We start from the raw sequence: 16,427 nt of genomic DNA on the forward strand, positions 1-16,427 counted from the left end.
TGCTGCCCTCCAGCAGAGGTCTCCAGGGGAAAGGAACATTGCTAAGAGCCCACCATCTTTGCTCACCTGCACAGGTGTTGCCTGCAACACTTTTGAAGGAAGAGCACACAGAAGGAGAGAGGGGATTCAGTCTACTAAAGCTCAGACCATAACATCTCCCTAGATGGAAATGAACTCAGAATCGAGCCTGTTTTATTAGGGACAAATGGGGGGGGGGATCAGTTTGTCACCTGAAGGCTGGGGAAAACTAGACTTGAGATAAAAATGTTAAGCAGTCTCCAGTGGCTTCTGGAGTGGGATGTAACCATTACAGTGATAAATTGATGTTTTTCTGTGATGCACATATTTATCTTGCCCTAGAAAGAGCAGCTCTGAACCTCATGGTATCCAAACCCTTAAGGGAGTACCCATTCCAGGAAAAAAAAAAAGGAAGTACTCATTAAAGAAATGGCATCATCCACGCTTCCCAGCTCTGTGCAGAGCAGTCTGTGACGTTTCTCAAAGCTGGGGAGCTTCATGCAACAGGAAGCCCCTCTTCTGCTTCTTAATAAAGCACCTGATAATTTTGAATGTCCATGTTAAGGGCAGGTTGTAATTATAATTAGAACACAGAATGCCGTGGGGTTCTGCCTACTGAGAATTAATTTCAGATTCCTTTCAAGGACTGTGTGTTTTGAAACGAAGCTTTCTTTGTTAATAAAAACATGATCGCATGCATTATTTAAAACAGCGTGTCGTGTTTTGCCCATTAGTGCTGATTCCAATATTCTTCGTGGGGTTAGCACTTTCCTTCCAGTTGTGGATGGGGTTAGCCTTGGACAAATTACATTCACCTTTCTTAGCTTATGCTTGAATCCATTTTCTATAGAATTATGAAAGTAGATTTACTACCTCCTTAAATGCCTTTTAACAATATGGAAGCACCACCTCTTCAATTCTGTGTGAGAATAGGAACTTATCACCCATTACAACTACCAAAGCATCATCCCCATGTTATCCTCAGCCCTTAAACCCAAAGGACAAGTTTGTCCTTTGATAGAACCAGAAGTGTCAAGTAAACTTACCTTACTGTGTGAGTAATGGGTTTGCACAGTGTGTGTTGTTCCTGCCAGAGGTTGAAGGGTGTCAGAGGGGAAAACTCGAGGCTCTGTGCTCCCTGTGGCAATGTGTTTCTTCTCTTGCCACTGGTCCCCATCAACCTGTAACACAAACTTTACCACAGTGGCTTATGCAGATCCGGATGTCTTAGTTTCTTTTCATAGAAACAACTTAATGGAGAAAGGTTGCTTCTCATTCACAGTCCAAGAGCACAGTGTTGAGGTCAAGGCAGCAGGAGCTTGAAGCAGTTGGTTATATCACATCCACAGTCAAGCAGAGGTAATGAACACAAGCTGCTACTCAGTTCTGCCTCTTTGTCTCTGCAGTTCAGGATCCTGGCCATGGCGGTGGCAGGTTTTCTCACCTCAATTGTCATTATAAGGTAAATTCTGCAGGGGGATTCCAAGAGGCCCACCTCTCAGAGTATACTAGATTTTTGTCTAATTGACAATGGACACTAGTCATTGCACCAACAAGATGCAAGTGGCTAGAGGGAGGGAATCCTCAGTACGGCTGTACCTGGTCCTATCTTTCTGTGTCTGTCCCCATCACACACATGAATGGTGGGACTGGCCAGGGATCTAGGGTGCTGAGAAAGGGCAGATGTAATTGGCTGACAGGTCTCTACAAAGCTGGGCTTTTGAAAACTCCAGAAAGGGAAGGGATGTACCTGCTTTGTCTTCTCTCTCCTAGTCAGATGTTCAACTCAGACCCATGAATGTATTCTGTGAGCACAAGGTGCTCATGGTGCAGGGTTCGCATTCTGCAGAATCTGTTGTGGCTTGTGGGGGAATAGTTACACACGATCTGTGTGAGAGAGCCCAAGGAGTCCTGGTCCTCTGGGTCTCTCCCAGATGAAGTCAGAAAAACCCAGAAGGTGGTAATATGATAGAAACGAGCAAGAGCCCATGTTCTCACTACATGTGTTCAACAGGGACAACCATGAAGGTGAAGACCAAGGGTAAGGTCTTTATGTGGAATCCATTTTAAATGGAATCGTGAAGTACTTTGTGCTCTTCAAAAAGAACATGATTAGGGACTGGTGAGATGGCTTGCTGCTCACCCAGAATGTCGGGGTTCAGCTCCCAGCACCCACATGGGCTACCTACAAGTCTAGTCTCAGGGGATCTGATGCCCTCTTTGAGCTTCCAAAGTCATCTCCATACATATGGTGCACAGACACACCCATAGACACACACACACACACACACACACACACACACACACAGAAAATCTTTTTTAAAAGAACTGTGTTTTGATTGTTGTGGTTTTCTGTAATGGTCCCTGTTGCAAAGAGAAATTTCCTTGATGAGGCTGGAGATTTATCTGTGAGTATAAAGACAAATATTTAGGATGTAATTAGAGATTTTGCTGGTTTAGTCAAGTGGTGGTGTTAGGTCTCTTCCAAGATCTATGACTTCACTAGCCTTGTGTAGTCAGTTGGCTTCCCAGTGTCAGGATATGATTTTCCTCTTTGTTGAGAGGGTTGTAAGTCCATTTGGAGAGCTCTTGGTCCCTGCAGAGGCAAAGGTCACTACTGCACTCTTGGGGGCATCACACTGGGCTGACTGTAGTTATGTCTCCGAAATGTCAAAGTTTGGTAGGGTTGTTGGTTTCTTCCCTCCTTCGGAGGCTTTCATGGCGTCTTCTGGAACCATGAAAACTAGTCCTCGAGGAAGAGAATTTAAGGTCAGTTCCAACTCAGGGACATTTGATCCCTGAGTCTGCAGTGCCTTGTGTCTATGTTAATAGAGACTTACCTCCAATCTATGGGGAACAACCAAGGACAATAGCAATAGTCTAAAGTGTTTTGGGACCCTCTTGGACAACCATGACCAGCCTCACAAAAGAGGGCTTTTCATGCCGGATGTGAGGGTTTCTGTTAAATGGTCTTTGGCTCTTGGACAGAATGTTGTCAGCCCAGATGGAAAAAATTCTTCATTTAAACTACATATGTATATTTATATGATTCAGGATTTTTCAGGTATTTTTAGGTAGATAGTTAATATGATTTCTTTTGACTTTTCGGGACATCTTTAGTGCTACTCTACCTTCCTTCAGTAGTTACCTTCCTCCTCCCCCCGCTTCCATTTTTCCTGATCAGGTCACATGGACTCCACCATTGTCCTCTCTATTGTTTCCCCCATCCCCCACCATGTCAACGGTACATCATTTTCCTGAGTTTTGCAGTTACTCCAGGCTATGCATGCACATCTGAAGACTTGTCACTAGGAGCTCCAGATGAGAGAATCCACGTGGAATTTGTCCGTCTGGGTCTGAGTTCCCTCATTCAATGTGTTCTTTTCTAATTCCATCCACGCTCTGCCAGGGTCCATGACTTTAATTTTCTTTACTGCTGAGTACTATTCTGTAGAGTACATATATCCTTTCCTTTTCCTTTGGTCTGGTCAAGGATATTAGGTTGTTCCATTTCCTGGCCGTTGTGAATAGAGCAACAGTGCACAAGGCTGAGCCAGTGTCCGTAGAGTCCTTTGTGCACACGCCCAGGAGTGGTACCTCTGTGTCACATGGTATTCTGGCTGCTCAGAATCACAGCAGAAATTTGCCCTCCCTGGTTTGGAAATAAGCTCACATGGCTTGTTTCTCACCATGTGATTTAAAAATTATACCTTGTACAGTAAACTGCAAAGATCTGTGTCAGCACTCTAAGCTGAATATAAGTAAACGTGTAGAGGGGGAGGGGAGGACAAGGGGAGGGGACAGCAAGTCATCTCAAAATAAGATTCCCTGAGCACCCATGTGGATGAATGTAAAAGAGTAAAACCGAATAGATAGGTGTGTTTCCATTAGCGTCCAGATTAATAAGACCTTTGGAAGCCAGGCAGAATTCCTAGAGTTCCTTGGCCAGCCAATCTAGCTCAAGCAGTGATCACCAAGTATAAGAACAAAACAAATAAGGTGATCAGCCACAGGAGATGACACCTAACATCAACCTTTGGCTGCAACATGCATGCACACACTCATGTATGCATGCACACACACATAGGCACACACACGGGCACATATGCATGCATGCATGTACAAATGCATACACAATAATTCAAAATCACATTTAAAAAAAAGATTAAGACCTTCTACACCATTAATAAAAATAGATGTTGCACAAACTTTTGCCTTACCATAGCAATTCTGGATATAATGTTATATTTAAAAAAACATTACCCCATAGGGCACTGTAAAATTAGAAATATTTGCAAGGAACACACACTTAAACATGAGTTTTAAAGGGCAGCATATTCTAGTCTCCAAAACATTTAGCAAATAACCTTTGAGTTCACATGAGCCACCCACACAAAAACCAAAATGAACTACATAGAAAAAAAAAATTGCAAAAGCAACTGTCTGTTGACAGCCAGATTTTCTTTCAGCCCTCAAGTTCTGCTCTATAAATAATCTGTGTGTTTCGAGACTGACCATTGTCTTCGGAGGCCCCTCCTGACATATTCTCAGTTCAGGGTGTCTTAAAACAAATATTAAATGTGTAAATCATGGAAACTATTATGTTTTTAGAGGAGAGCTGTTGGAGATATGTGCTTTTTAAATACCCAAAGTGTCAAAATGAAACATTAAGATGATGTATTCTTTCTTTAGAGCATCTGTTTATCTTTTGTGAGATCTCGAGCTTGATAAATCACCAGAGATAAAAACTTCATTTTTAACTTATCGTAGATCCCAAATGCCGAGAGGAAAAATAGTGCTGAGTTTTCTCTATGTGAGTTTACCTCTCTCCCTGCTGATGGCTTACAGGGGTTTGTTTGCAGAGAAAACACAAGGCTCTGTTGACTAGCGAGATGATGGCTTTTGCTCAGAAACCTGAGAACTGAGGGGGGAAAGGGGAAGCATGGATTGTCAGACTTGATAATTTAACATGGTTTAATATCTGCCTAAAGTGGCACAGGGTGTTAAACAGGGGAAAGCCCACAAAGTAATTCAGAGTGACGTCTTAAGAATATTTGAGTTTTTATTTTTCAGTTTGTGTGTGTGGGTGTGTTTCTGTGTCAGTGTGTACCTCATGAGTGCAGGTGCCTGGGGAGGACTAAGGTGTCAGATACCTGGAGCTGGTGTTACATGTGGGTGTGGGTCATCAGGCATGGATGCTGGCAACTGAACTTGGGTTGTCTATAGTAGCAGCAAGGGCTCCTAACTGATGAGCCTTGCTCTCTCTCCACCCCTTAAAGTGAGGTGTTTGTTTGTTTGTTTGTTTGTTTTACCAGTATCTTGCTAGTAAAACATCTATTGACATTTAAAACCTCTGAACTGGCAGATATTGAATATTTGGTGGGGATATGAATTTTAGATCAATCCAAGTAACTGATGAAGGTATCTTGAGAGATATAGTTAGACAGGAAGACAGACAGAGGGATAGAGAGATAACATATATATATATATATATATATATATATATATATATATATATATATATATATACATAATGTTCATATCACACACACACACACACACACACACGGTTTTGTGCCTCAAAATCACTCCAACACTCTCTCTTAATTGGCAGTCTGGCAAATTAAGAAATCCCCACAGATTTTTATATGTACACACAAATATTGTTATATGAATATTCTTCTGTATCCAAGAGGACCACACAGAGAAAGTATGGCGATGGCTCTCAGCAGCTCTTACTGGGAACTTGAGGATAATACATGAGTCAGTCGACAACATGGCATGGCATACATGTTCAGACTTACTGTGCCTCCGTGTGTAAAGAGGCCCCTGCTGCAGTGGTACCCCAGTATCTTGGCTCTTAGGCCACTGTTCTTCAGCCCTGAGCAGGCTGAGACAAATTTAATTGTATGCCAACCTATTCTAGGCCATGAATGCACAGTTGAGTATTTTTCTGATAACTGTCACAAAGAGCTGTTTTAAGGAGATAGCTTCTGTCCTAGGTCTCAGAGGTTCCTAAAGTTCCCATAGCACATGACCAGTGGCATGTGAGCAGGTGACCTCAGTGTGCCCTTCTCTCTCTTCTTATAAGAAGCATGCAAGTCGTCATGAGGAGGAGCAGAGCCAAGGCACTGCCTCCTGCCATGGGACAGAGGTGGCCAGATGTTCTGGAGTTTGAGTCTCCCACCATTTTCTCAGTCCAACAACTATACAACAAGCTAGCCTTTAGAACAAGAAACGATTCCACCTGAATTACCGTATCAAAGGGTTGCAGTCCATCATGGTAGGAAAGAAATGGCAGGAGAGGTCTGTCTGTGGGGGCAAGACTATGTGGCAGAAGCTGTTCTCACCACAACAGACCAGGAATCAGAGAGTAGGGGATGGGGACGCAGGACCAGGGATTATCTTCAAAACCACCTCTAATGGTCTGCCTCCACTAGCTAGACACAAATCCAAACATTTTTAGAATCTTCCAAAATGGCACCTGTGGACAAAGCATCCAAACAAGGGTCTCTAGGAAACCTTACAGAATTAAATCTCTCCACCCATGCAGTGTTTGTTCAGGTTTGGATGGAGCCCAGGGTAGTGTATCTCTGTGCCCGGTTGGTTGAGGCAGCCTGCAGTGTTTGTAGGCAGGGCTCCGCTGGGGTAACTGCCAGCAGTGCAGTGGTGACAGGCAGGTGTATGAACCCAGCATTGAGTCCAGCAGTAAGAGGGCAATCCAGACAGGTTAGACAAGAAAGGGTCCGTCCATCCCTGTCAAAGGAAGAGGACTGAAGTCCAGGGATGGCAGGAGATTATGTTATGCAAACACCTTCAAAAGTGAAATAACACAGTCAAAACCACAAGTAGGGGGGAAAAAGTCTGTGTGCTTACTTAGATTAAAAACCAGTGCTCACATAGCAGGCCTTTGATGAAAGACTAGCCTTGGATACAGAAAAAGAGGAAGGTTCTTTATAGAAACTGTAACATGCCCAGAACCAGTAAGGCTAATTTAAATACCCATTAAAATATGTCCTATAAGCAATCTTGTGCATCCCTTCACCGTTCTGTTGGAGAAGGTTGAGGGGAGATGACTAACTACATCTGGGGGAGCTGGGGCTTGCTTGGGTCAACATCTGGGGCTATACCATGCTTCAACCACACAGTGAATTAACACCGTGGAAAATCACCAAGGAAGAGGGTGGTTGACGGTAGATACAAACGGCACCAAGGCTGTTGGGTTCTCTTTACAGAGTCACTGGAATGGAGACAGTGTGTTTTCTCAGGATGGCTCATGCAGTGGCTGAACCCAGGACTTCCTGGTGGTTCCCATGGATACTGGCTGGCTGTAAAGGCCTTGTGATCTGCCCAGCTGCCCGTTGAGAAGTCACTAACATGAATTTCAGCCCTTGTAGTGAGCAGGCAGGGAACTCTACATGTCCCCAAGCCACCACACCCAGCACGCCGTTTATTTCTGCCATAACCACGAGGTTGTCCTCCGGGCAGGGCTGGCTGTCCCCAGGGAGGCTACTCACCTTTCTGTCTCTTCCCTTCCAGTTGCACTAGAGCAGTTCACGATGGCAGTGAGGCACTGTCCCAACAGGGAGGACCAGGCTTTGCTAATGAAGGTAGGTTATCAGCTAAATTCTTGTTTCCTTAAAGCCTCCTAGCCTTTTTTGATTGCCTGGAGGAGAGTTCCGGTTTTTTTTTTTTTTTTTTACAAGCAGGAGTAAATTTATCATCTCTGAATTTTGTGCTCCACGGGGATATGCTTGTCAGTGGCTGGCGGGAGGGTGGCTGGTTAATGAGCACAACCATAGTCTGTGGAACACAGAAGTGACAGGAAAGTGGGTGTCGACGACTAGCAGGGAGCCTACGTGATTCTCAGCGGACCTGGTTGGTTTTATTTAAGCTTATCTGACAGTCTCGATTCTTTCAGCAGATTTATGAGACTTGGCCAAATTCCATGTCTCCAACTATACTTTTTAATTAAGACAAAGGACCCCACACCATCCCAGTTGGCCCCATCCTCCCTTTCGTCACCAGCGGGAATGCCACACGAATCAGACCACTTGTGTCAACTGCCGAGACAGTCAACTCTTGTCTTAGGTTCTTTGTCCTTGAATTGAAAACAAACTCCTTTTCTTCTCAGGAACAACCATTTTATTTCTTCCTTGATGACAGGGACAGAGGTGGAGTATAACCTATATTTAGGGTGCGCATTTAGGAGAGCCAAAAAGGTCAGACAAACAGCCTATACGATCTTAATAAAAAATCATGTCTAAAGGCAAAAAAGCGTCTCACAAGTGTAGACACACGCACATTTCCACTGATGACTAAGCCTCCTGTTTTCACCTAGAAATGTACATACTGACCTCGGACACCAGTGTTTCCATGATGTCATTTCCATCCTGTGCCTTCAGGAAACCATGTATACCAGGAGTTGCACTTCTTTACCTAAATAGTTTCTTTACCAGGTGTCTTCTGACTTGAGAAATGGGTGGGAAAAAATAGGATGTCATTCTAAGGGATTTTCAACTCATTTGCCTAAGGTGTGATATTTTTGGTCTGTCTATTTTTTGTTTTGTTTTGGGTTTTTTTAACTTACAATGATGTTTATTTTATAATAAGGAAGATCTGCTAATTTGAGTGTTGGGTTGATCTGGGAAGTCCAGTTCATCTGAGTCCAGTTGTGTGGACTTTGTGTGAGGCACTGACATGGCCTGACAGATTCAAGCACATGAGATCTCTTGGTAGTCTGAGGTCTCCCACACTGGTTTTCATTCCCTTCTCTGAGCTCTGTGCCTCAGCCTGGCCTTTCAAGTACTGGTCAGTTTCCTGTGACCCTGAAGAAGCCTTGGGTCACAGACACCTTCTATCCATCACTCATTCTGGTTCAAGACACAGAGCCTTTGTCCTCTTCCTTCACATTCTGTCCGGCATCTTCTCTTTCTCCTCTCTTGATCACCCGGACCTCTGTGCAGGGGAAAGATTCCTGGGTTCCACTCCATCCTGCAAGTAAGCCCCTCTGAAGTTAATGTGGGCATCTTGGAGGTGGTGTGTTTTCAAAGAGCAGAGGCACTAAGCTCAGGAGCCCACACCACCCGCTACTTCTAGTTGCCCTTGTGGTTGTATGTCTGAGTCCCTCTCTCGATTTCTTCTGGTCCAAGATGAGTAAGTGAAAACAGAAGCTACCTGAAGGCCACCCCTCCTCCCAAGCTGCCTCCTGTTGCCTCCCATGGCTGTTCCAGGAGAGATGGCTCCTTTAGTCCACTTAGTTAGACACAAACATTTGGACTTGGGAGAAGATCAAGCTTTCCCAAATTGTTCTGGAATGTGTGTACCTCTCAGTATTTTGTGTTTTCCCTGATGTTTCTTCAGACTGTATGACCACAGTAATTGAGAGATCTGTCTGTGGGTGTTTTTACACTATCGTGAAGATATTTGAACAGGCCTCATCAAAGAAGTTTCACTGAACAAAAATGTGCGCTTTGCTCATATCTACCAAAACTACTTTGTAATTTTTTTTCAAGAGATTGAGGTTTCTTTCATGTCACCTATGAGAGGCCACCATGTGGGCGTGACAGGAATGTGTAGGATTTTTTGTGGATATGTATAAAAGCATGTAGGAGAACAGTAGATCATTTTGAACACTCTCAATCAGCTGGCCATTCGATGTTCACTTTAGTGTACTTGGAGTTTACTTATAGTAAATGTCTTTTGTGTGCATGTGAATGTGTGTGTGTGTGTGTGTGTAGTTGAGTATTTCAATGTATTTTGACGATATTCATCTCCCTCCCCCAACTCCTCCAAGAGTCAGTTGCCAATAGCTCCTTCACTAGGGATGGGACTTAATGCCCAGCTCCCCTCTCTACACTGCGATTTGGTCTGGGTTTGCACAAGTCTTTTGTATGCTGTCACAACAACTGTAGTTCATATGTGTAGCAGTCCTGCTGTATCCAGAAAATACTGTTTGGTTTACTTATCCACTTTCTGGCTCTTACAATCTTCATATAACCTATGCTACAGTGATCTCTCAGCCTTGAAAGGAGAAAGTATAGCTCAGAGCTGAGCTATCCAAAGTCTCTAATTCTCTGCACTTTGGCCAATTGTAGGTTTCTATGTTAATCATCATCTGTTGTGAAATAGAAACTTCTCTGATGAAGGTTGAGGATTCATTGACCTGTATGTTTAATGATAAATCATTAGGAGTCAATTTAACACTATGTCCACTTAGAGAATAACAATAGCAGATTCTCACCTAGTGCCTGTGACCTGCATGGCCATAGGTTCTTAGCCCATTATCAGGCCTAGTATGAGCTTCAACATATGGGACAGGGCTTAAATCCAATGAAAAAGTTGTTGGTTACTTACATGATATTCCTGCCACTATTGCATGTATTGCCAAGCTAATCATTACTGTAGCTCACAAAATTCACAGCTAGATAACATTGATGACTACTTTTCTCCTCTAATAGTATATATAAAACTTTTTCAGAATTACAGCCGGTAGGGATGAAGCATCCAGGTTAGAACCAGTTTGATTATTCCATGCTCATAATCAAAAATGTGGTTGGTATCTTCAGCATATTATAGGGTTTTACTGTAGCTTCTGGAGTGTGTCTAAGAATACTGGCTATAGCCTATAATATTTGAGGTCTAGGAGACCTCACATGCCAACAACTCCAAAAACATGTAACTCATTCTTGACACTGGGCTTTTATTTATTAGACGATGTGTCTAATAGAGACATTGTCACCCTGTTTTGGATTAACTTTATTTTAACTCATTTTATGAGTGTGACTATATATATGTATATATTCATATATATATATATATATGTATACATATGTATGTGTGTATATATGTATATATACATGTACATATATATGTGTGTGTATATATACACATATACATACATATATATATACTACCCTTTGAAAGGTCCCTAGTGTCATTTATTCTTCCCATATTCCCTCCTCTACCCTGCCCTCTCTTCTCCCACACCAATCTAACACTTCCCTAATTCAATAATTTCTTGGGATTCAAACAACCACAACAACAAAATAAAACGTATTTGTCCAGAGTAGACCTTGGCCAAAAAGGTGATGTTCCCAGGACAATGCTCATCCACTGCACTTGGAACGTACTGATCCTTGTTGGGAAACTTAATTTATAATTTGTGGTAGTGGAGGAGTAAACTTTCAACACATACACATGGGGAAAGGGGCAGACCAAGTATGATATTTCCATGCATACTGTTGATTTCCTACTTGGTCAAACATAACTGAAACCAGAGGACAGGTGCTTTAGTCTAACCTGTGAAGGTGTTCTATACATGGCCCTCCATGTATAGAACATGCAGCTACACCAAAATCAGATATCCCTGGAAGAAACAGAAGCAGCAGAACTCAAGATGGTAGAACCCAAAGCTTTTATCTAGATCAGAATAAGCAAGAGGTGCCAGAAGGTATGACTTCTGGATCCTTTGGCCTCTCCCCAGTGCAACCACTAGGGTAAGAGGACAGACAGAGAAGCCCTGCTTCCAATGCCTCTTCCTCCCCAGCACCTTAAGAGCACATACAGGAAGCCAAGCTCTGACGGAGTCACAAGACACGCTACAGTCTCACACCACCATGAATGCTGCCATGCTTTCTGAACCACAAGGAAGTGAAACCTCTGGAAACCACAAGGCATAAGCCTTTTCTTCTCTTAAATTGCTTCTGTTGGGTATTTCAGTCACAGCTTTGTGTAAGTAACTAATACCCTCTCTCAACCAAATAGTCCTACCTTGCCTCTCCAGCTTCTCTCTCAGCACTTGTGAAGGCTCTTCAGTCCCCATTCCCACCAGGTTTGTCCCGACACTTGAAACTTACATGTCTTTGGAGGGTGACAGGTTGGTGGTAGTCAGAATCTAGGTGATACTGCATCTGAGCTGTCATATTTTAGTCACCCGCCTCACTTTGCTCCTGCGACTCTCACTTGGACATATCTAATAGGCAGCGTTTGTTCTCTATCTGAGAAGTCAGACGCCTCCTTGGGTCTAACACTCCTCAAAGCCTTCACCTTCCAGGCTTCCCTGCTTCCCTTGGATAAGCTAGAGAAGTAAGCAGCATGCTCATGGGACAGTAGCCCTACCCAGGAGCTGCCACTGCTCCCAGCTCAGGCGACAAGAGCGAGTGCTGAAGGACCCTTGGCTTGTGCCATCCCTGAAGCCAGACAGTAGAAGCAAGGCACTCCCTAGCCAGCCAGTGCTCAGACTAAAGCCCCCAGCTTGGGACTGGCTTAGTTTCCTTGCCTAAAGCTAAGACACCTTGCGAAGGTGAAGATAGACCTTCCTGTAGGTAGAACCTGACATCACAGCCCATGGCCCATAGGAAACAGTAACAAGAATGAAGCTGCCTGTGAACGTAACAAAATAAACAAACCAACAGGTAGGCAGCTGGGCTGGCTTATCATGTAGCCTTCCACCTCTGCTCCCAAACTGCAGACCTTTGGTAGGGCTGCCTAGGACCCAGCAGCCACTGTGCGCTGGCCTGTTCTCTGGAGTGCTGGCTGGGAGCGGAGCTGAGCTGTCTCAAGGTGGGACGGTGATACTATGTTTTAAGGAGACATGAGGAACATCTCTCCTGTTTGCCATCCACCTGCCAGCATACAAGGGACCCACTGAGGATGGGGGGGGGACAGCTGCCAGGTGTAGAGCCCGGGCTGAGCAAACCCACAGAGCTCGTGGTGAGTTTGCAGGGCCAAATGCTTCTGGAAGCTTCTTTAGCACCATACCACCCACAAAGCATTAGTCCTGCCCCAGGTGCAAAGAGGAACCTGGGCAGATATGGAAAGAGGGCCTCCCTCTCACACGTTCTCCTGCTGCTAAGCAACTGTTTTTCCACCTTCCAGTGTTTAAGAGACCAGAGACCCCAGAGCCTTTCTTCAAACTAGAAAACTCCTAGCAGGGGACACAACCTGGCCCTTCAGCCTTCCCCATTTACCAAGTCAACCTCTTCCAGAAGCAGGCATTTTCTTGTAGCCTGGTGGAATCCTGTCAGGAATAAGGCTTTTACCAGGAACACAATGCCTGTGCCTTCACTTGGAAAGGGCTGTGCTGAGGAGAAAGGAGATTTTTCCACATGATGGCTCCACTGTGCAGCCCCCCCTCCAGAAAGTTCAGAATCGCCCAGCAAGCTGGTTGTCTAGTGTCTCTTAAATTGTCATTGTCACAAAGATTCTTTCTGCTTCACTTCTCTCAAAGTTCCCCATCCCCCAAACTGCCTTGGCCAAAGAGGAGCGCCTGAGCTGCTCAGCATCCAGTGTGGGGCACAGTGCTGAGCCTCCACACAGGTGCCCTTTGTGTCCCTTTGTGCTTAGAAGAGACCTTTGGTTCCCAAAGGGTACTCACCAAGGCAACCAAGTCTCTGAGCAGAGCTTTCAGAGGGGACTGTCCCGCCCCACAGGCTTCTGGCAAGCAGCAATTTGCGCCTGTCAAGTGGGCGAGGTGGGTTTTTCCCTTTTTCCTGCACTCTAACTGCTCTTTCTTCCTTTTCTCAATGTGTGTAGGAGGCAGCCAGTTTAAGAACCAAACCTAGCAACCAATGGTTAATCGCAAACACCTCTCCTCAAGCGCTAGGCCAAATATGATGCCCTTTCTTCTGCAGGTGGCCCTTTTCAGGCCCAAAGACTTCATCCCTAGTCTTCTGTAGGCAAAAATTTCCCCTTGCCTCTCAAGCCAGGGCCCTTTAGGGGCTGTTTGTTGTACAGGCTGCATGTCACACACATGCCCAGGACCACCAGTCAGTCGTCACCACCTGGGGCTGGTCATGGGACTGAGACTCCCACACAGGAAGAAAAGAGCTCTCATCTAAAGCTTGACGGCCTGTCCAAATCCAGTCCAGGATTAAGAGTACTAGTCCATGTTCTGAGTCCCGTTCATGACTGAGTCCCGTGCTGTGACTGGTGTAAGGGACTCTGATGGTGAAGCCACTGTTCTGTTCCCATGATCTTTTCTACTTCTTGCAACCAAGGGCCACACAGACAAAAACACATGAACGACTACAACAGTCCTACTAAATGTTATGTAACAAAAGTTGACTGGGTTCCTGTTATGTGGCTGATAAAAGTTTGATGCCTGGCTCCTTTGCAGAATTTTTTTCTACATGCTAATGCACACCAGAAGGGAAGCAGATACCAGTGATATAAAAATCAGAGTCAAACCTTGACTCCCAGAAAGAAATGCTTTCCTCTCCTTGTGTCTCTACAACACTGGAAGACTCCCATCCCCCCTTCATCACACCTGGAGGGCTTCAGTGTGTCATCACACACAAGTGAGTGTGACAAAACTCTGAAGTGATCTGCTGAAACCACTCTGCCAAGACTCATCCCAGTGTAATTGTAATTCTGGAAGCAATCTCTGGTATGGAGAAGTAACCTTTCAGCCTGCAGGACTTTTAAAGTCAAGGAATACTGTCGGACTATTAGGCCCGGTGATAAGCAGGCAGCAGAGTTATTTCCCTGGCTTCTGCACGGATTTGCTACAATCCGCTTCTAAAGCATCTGTGGGCACCTGTTAGATGTCAGGCTCTGCAGTAGGCACCGGGTGTGCAAATGTCAGTAAGACATCAGCTACTTTTGTAGACCCAGGTGAATAGTTAGAGATATCACTGTACCCAAATACACAAACACCCTGGAATATATTGCAAAGTTATGCGGACATCTAACCAGCACTTGTTAGATGGTTAAACATCTAAATCAATAGCTAAGCAGAAAGGCATCACGGTGGCAGGAATCCTCATGTTTGAAAACGCAGCAAGCTGCTCCTCCAAGTGTGTCAGGCTCAGCTCTCTGGGGACTTACCCATGGGCAGGCACAGGGCCTGTGACGATTAGGCCTCCTGGCGTACTCTGTCCCCCATTTCCTCCGTGCACAGATGTACAGAGTAGATTTCCTTTCAAGCTGCAACTCTAGAAGACAGGGAAAGAAGATGGGGATCCCTTCGAGCAAAGAAATGAGAGGCATTTGGTGGGAATCACAAGGGAAACTGAGAGGAGCATTTGGCTCTAAGAGACAGGGCAGTGTATTGAGGGAAGAGAGCCAGGCGGTCACTGCCCTTTTTACCAGACTGCAGATCCAGCCTAGAAGACAGTCACACGGCTGTCCTGTGTTTAGCAGAACACAGATTTTCCAGAACATAGCTAAGGGGACACTGGTGCTACCGTTATAGGGAAAAGTCACACTGGGTGGCTGACAAGGCAGTAACCCCCCCCCCCACACACACACACACATACCTGCAGGAGGCAGCTCGTCACTAGTCACATCTGCACCCTGAGTAATAACAGGAATTGCTTGAGAGTTCACGACTTCTGCTCTCTGCGCCTGATGAACTCTTCCTTTTGTCCTTACTAAATTTTTGTTGCTTAAATTTGGTCAGTTTTATAATGTTTAACTTTGCATTAAAAAATAATCACCAGGATATCAGTTATAGCATAGGTAGGAAGGGTGAAGGACTAATTAGGTTTTCTGCTTTCTTCTGCCAGAATCTAGGCAGGCAGCAAAGAAAGAAAACAGAGGAAGGGAGAGAAGGAGGGAGAGAGGGAGGGACACAGGAAGGAAAGAAAGTAGATTTATATTTTGTTTTAACCTCTACCTCCCATAAGACAAGGTTTCTTTGTATATAGCACTGGTTGTCCTGGAACTTGCCTGGCCTGGAACACACAGAGATCTGCCTGCTTCTGCCTCCTGAGTGTTGGAATTAAAGGTGTACACCACCACCACTCATCAAACATGTATTATGTTTAGACTAAAATATCATGGGAAAATAGTCCATATGAAGGCACCAGCTAAGCAACTGCTGTCCTTTCTCAAAGTCTCCTGCTGCAATCTTTCCAACTTTGAGAAAGCTTTTCTTCCTTTTCTGTTCCTTCTGGACTGTCAAGGATTGGATGGGATCAAGGTAACTTGTATTCTGAAGCCTTAGCCAAATGGGAAAGGCAGCTAGGAACAGCCCATGCACAGCTGTCTGGTTAATATATTACATTCTGGAAGGGCTTTTTACAGAGCTGAAAGCACTAAATGCTAAGACTGGGAGCAATTATGTGTGCAAGGCTGGCTTGCCTTTCAAAGTAAAAGACCCAGAATATGTATAAAAAAAATCAGACTTATGCATGGCTATTATTTCTGTTAAATGTAAGAAGTTACTTAAAAAATAGAAGCTGGAGGAGCATGTGGAGTGCATATGGAGTTCTCTGCATTCTCAGAGGGCTTCTTATCCCAGGGTTGCCAAAAACAAAATAGGAAGATAACTCAAAAACTGGGAAAGGCTACCATATACTGCCACAGTGGCATGAGGAAGAAGAGGAGGAGGAAGAGAAGGAAGAGGAAAAGAAGAAGGAAGAGGAGGACAAGGGGGAAGAGGAGGAAAAAGAGGAGAAGAAAGA

At 44.6% G+C, this 16,427-nt stretch overlaps 1 protein-coding gene across 1 annotated transcript in view; it reads left to right on the forward strand.

The window, feature by feature from the left end:
- Nucleotides 1-16,427, forward strand: part of Acoxl (acyl-CoA oxidase like) — a 275,238-nt gene that overhangs the window by 227,457 nt on the left and 31,354 nt on the right. Inside the window, exon 16 of the mRNA XM_052183555.1 lies at nucleotides 7,558-7,628. Within this exon, the coding sequence (XP_052039515.1) occupies nucleotides 7,558-7,628 (71 nt within the window). The remainder of the gene's footprint in view (nucleotides 1-7,557; nucleotides 7,629-16,427) is intronic.

This window comes from Apodemus sylvaticus, chromosome 5 (assembly GCF_947179515.1).
Source record: "Apodemus sylvaticus chromosome 5, mApoSyl1.1, whole genome shotgun sequence".
NCBI classification, from domain to species: domain Eukaryota; kingdom Metazoa; phylum Chordata; class Mammalia; order Rodentia; family Muridae; genus Apodemus; species Apodemus sylvaticus.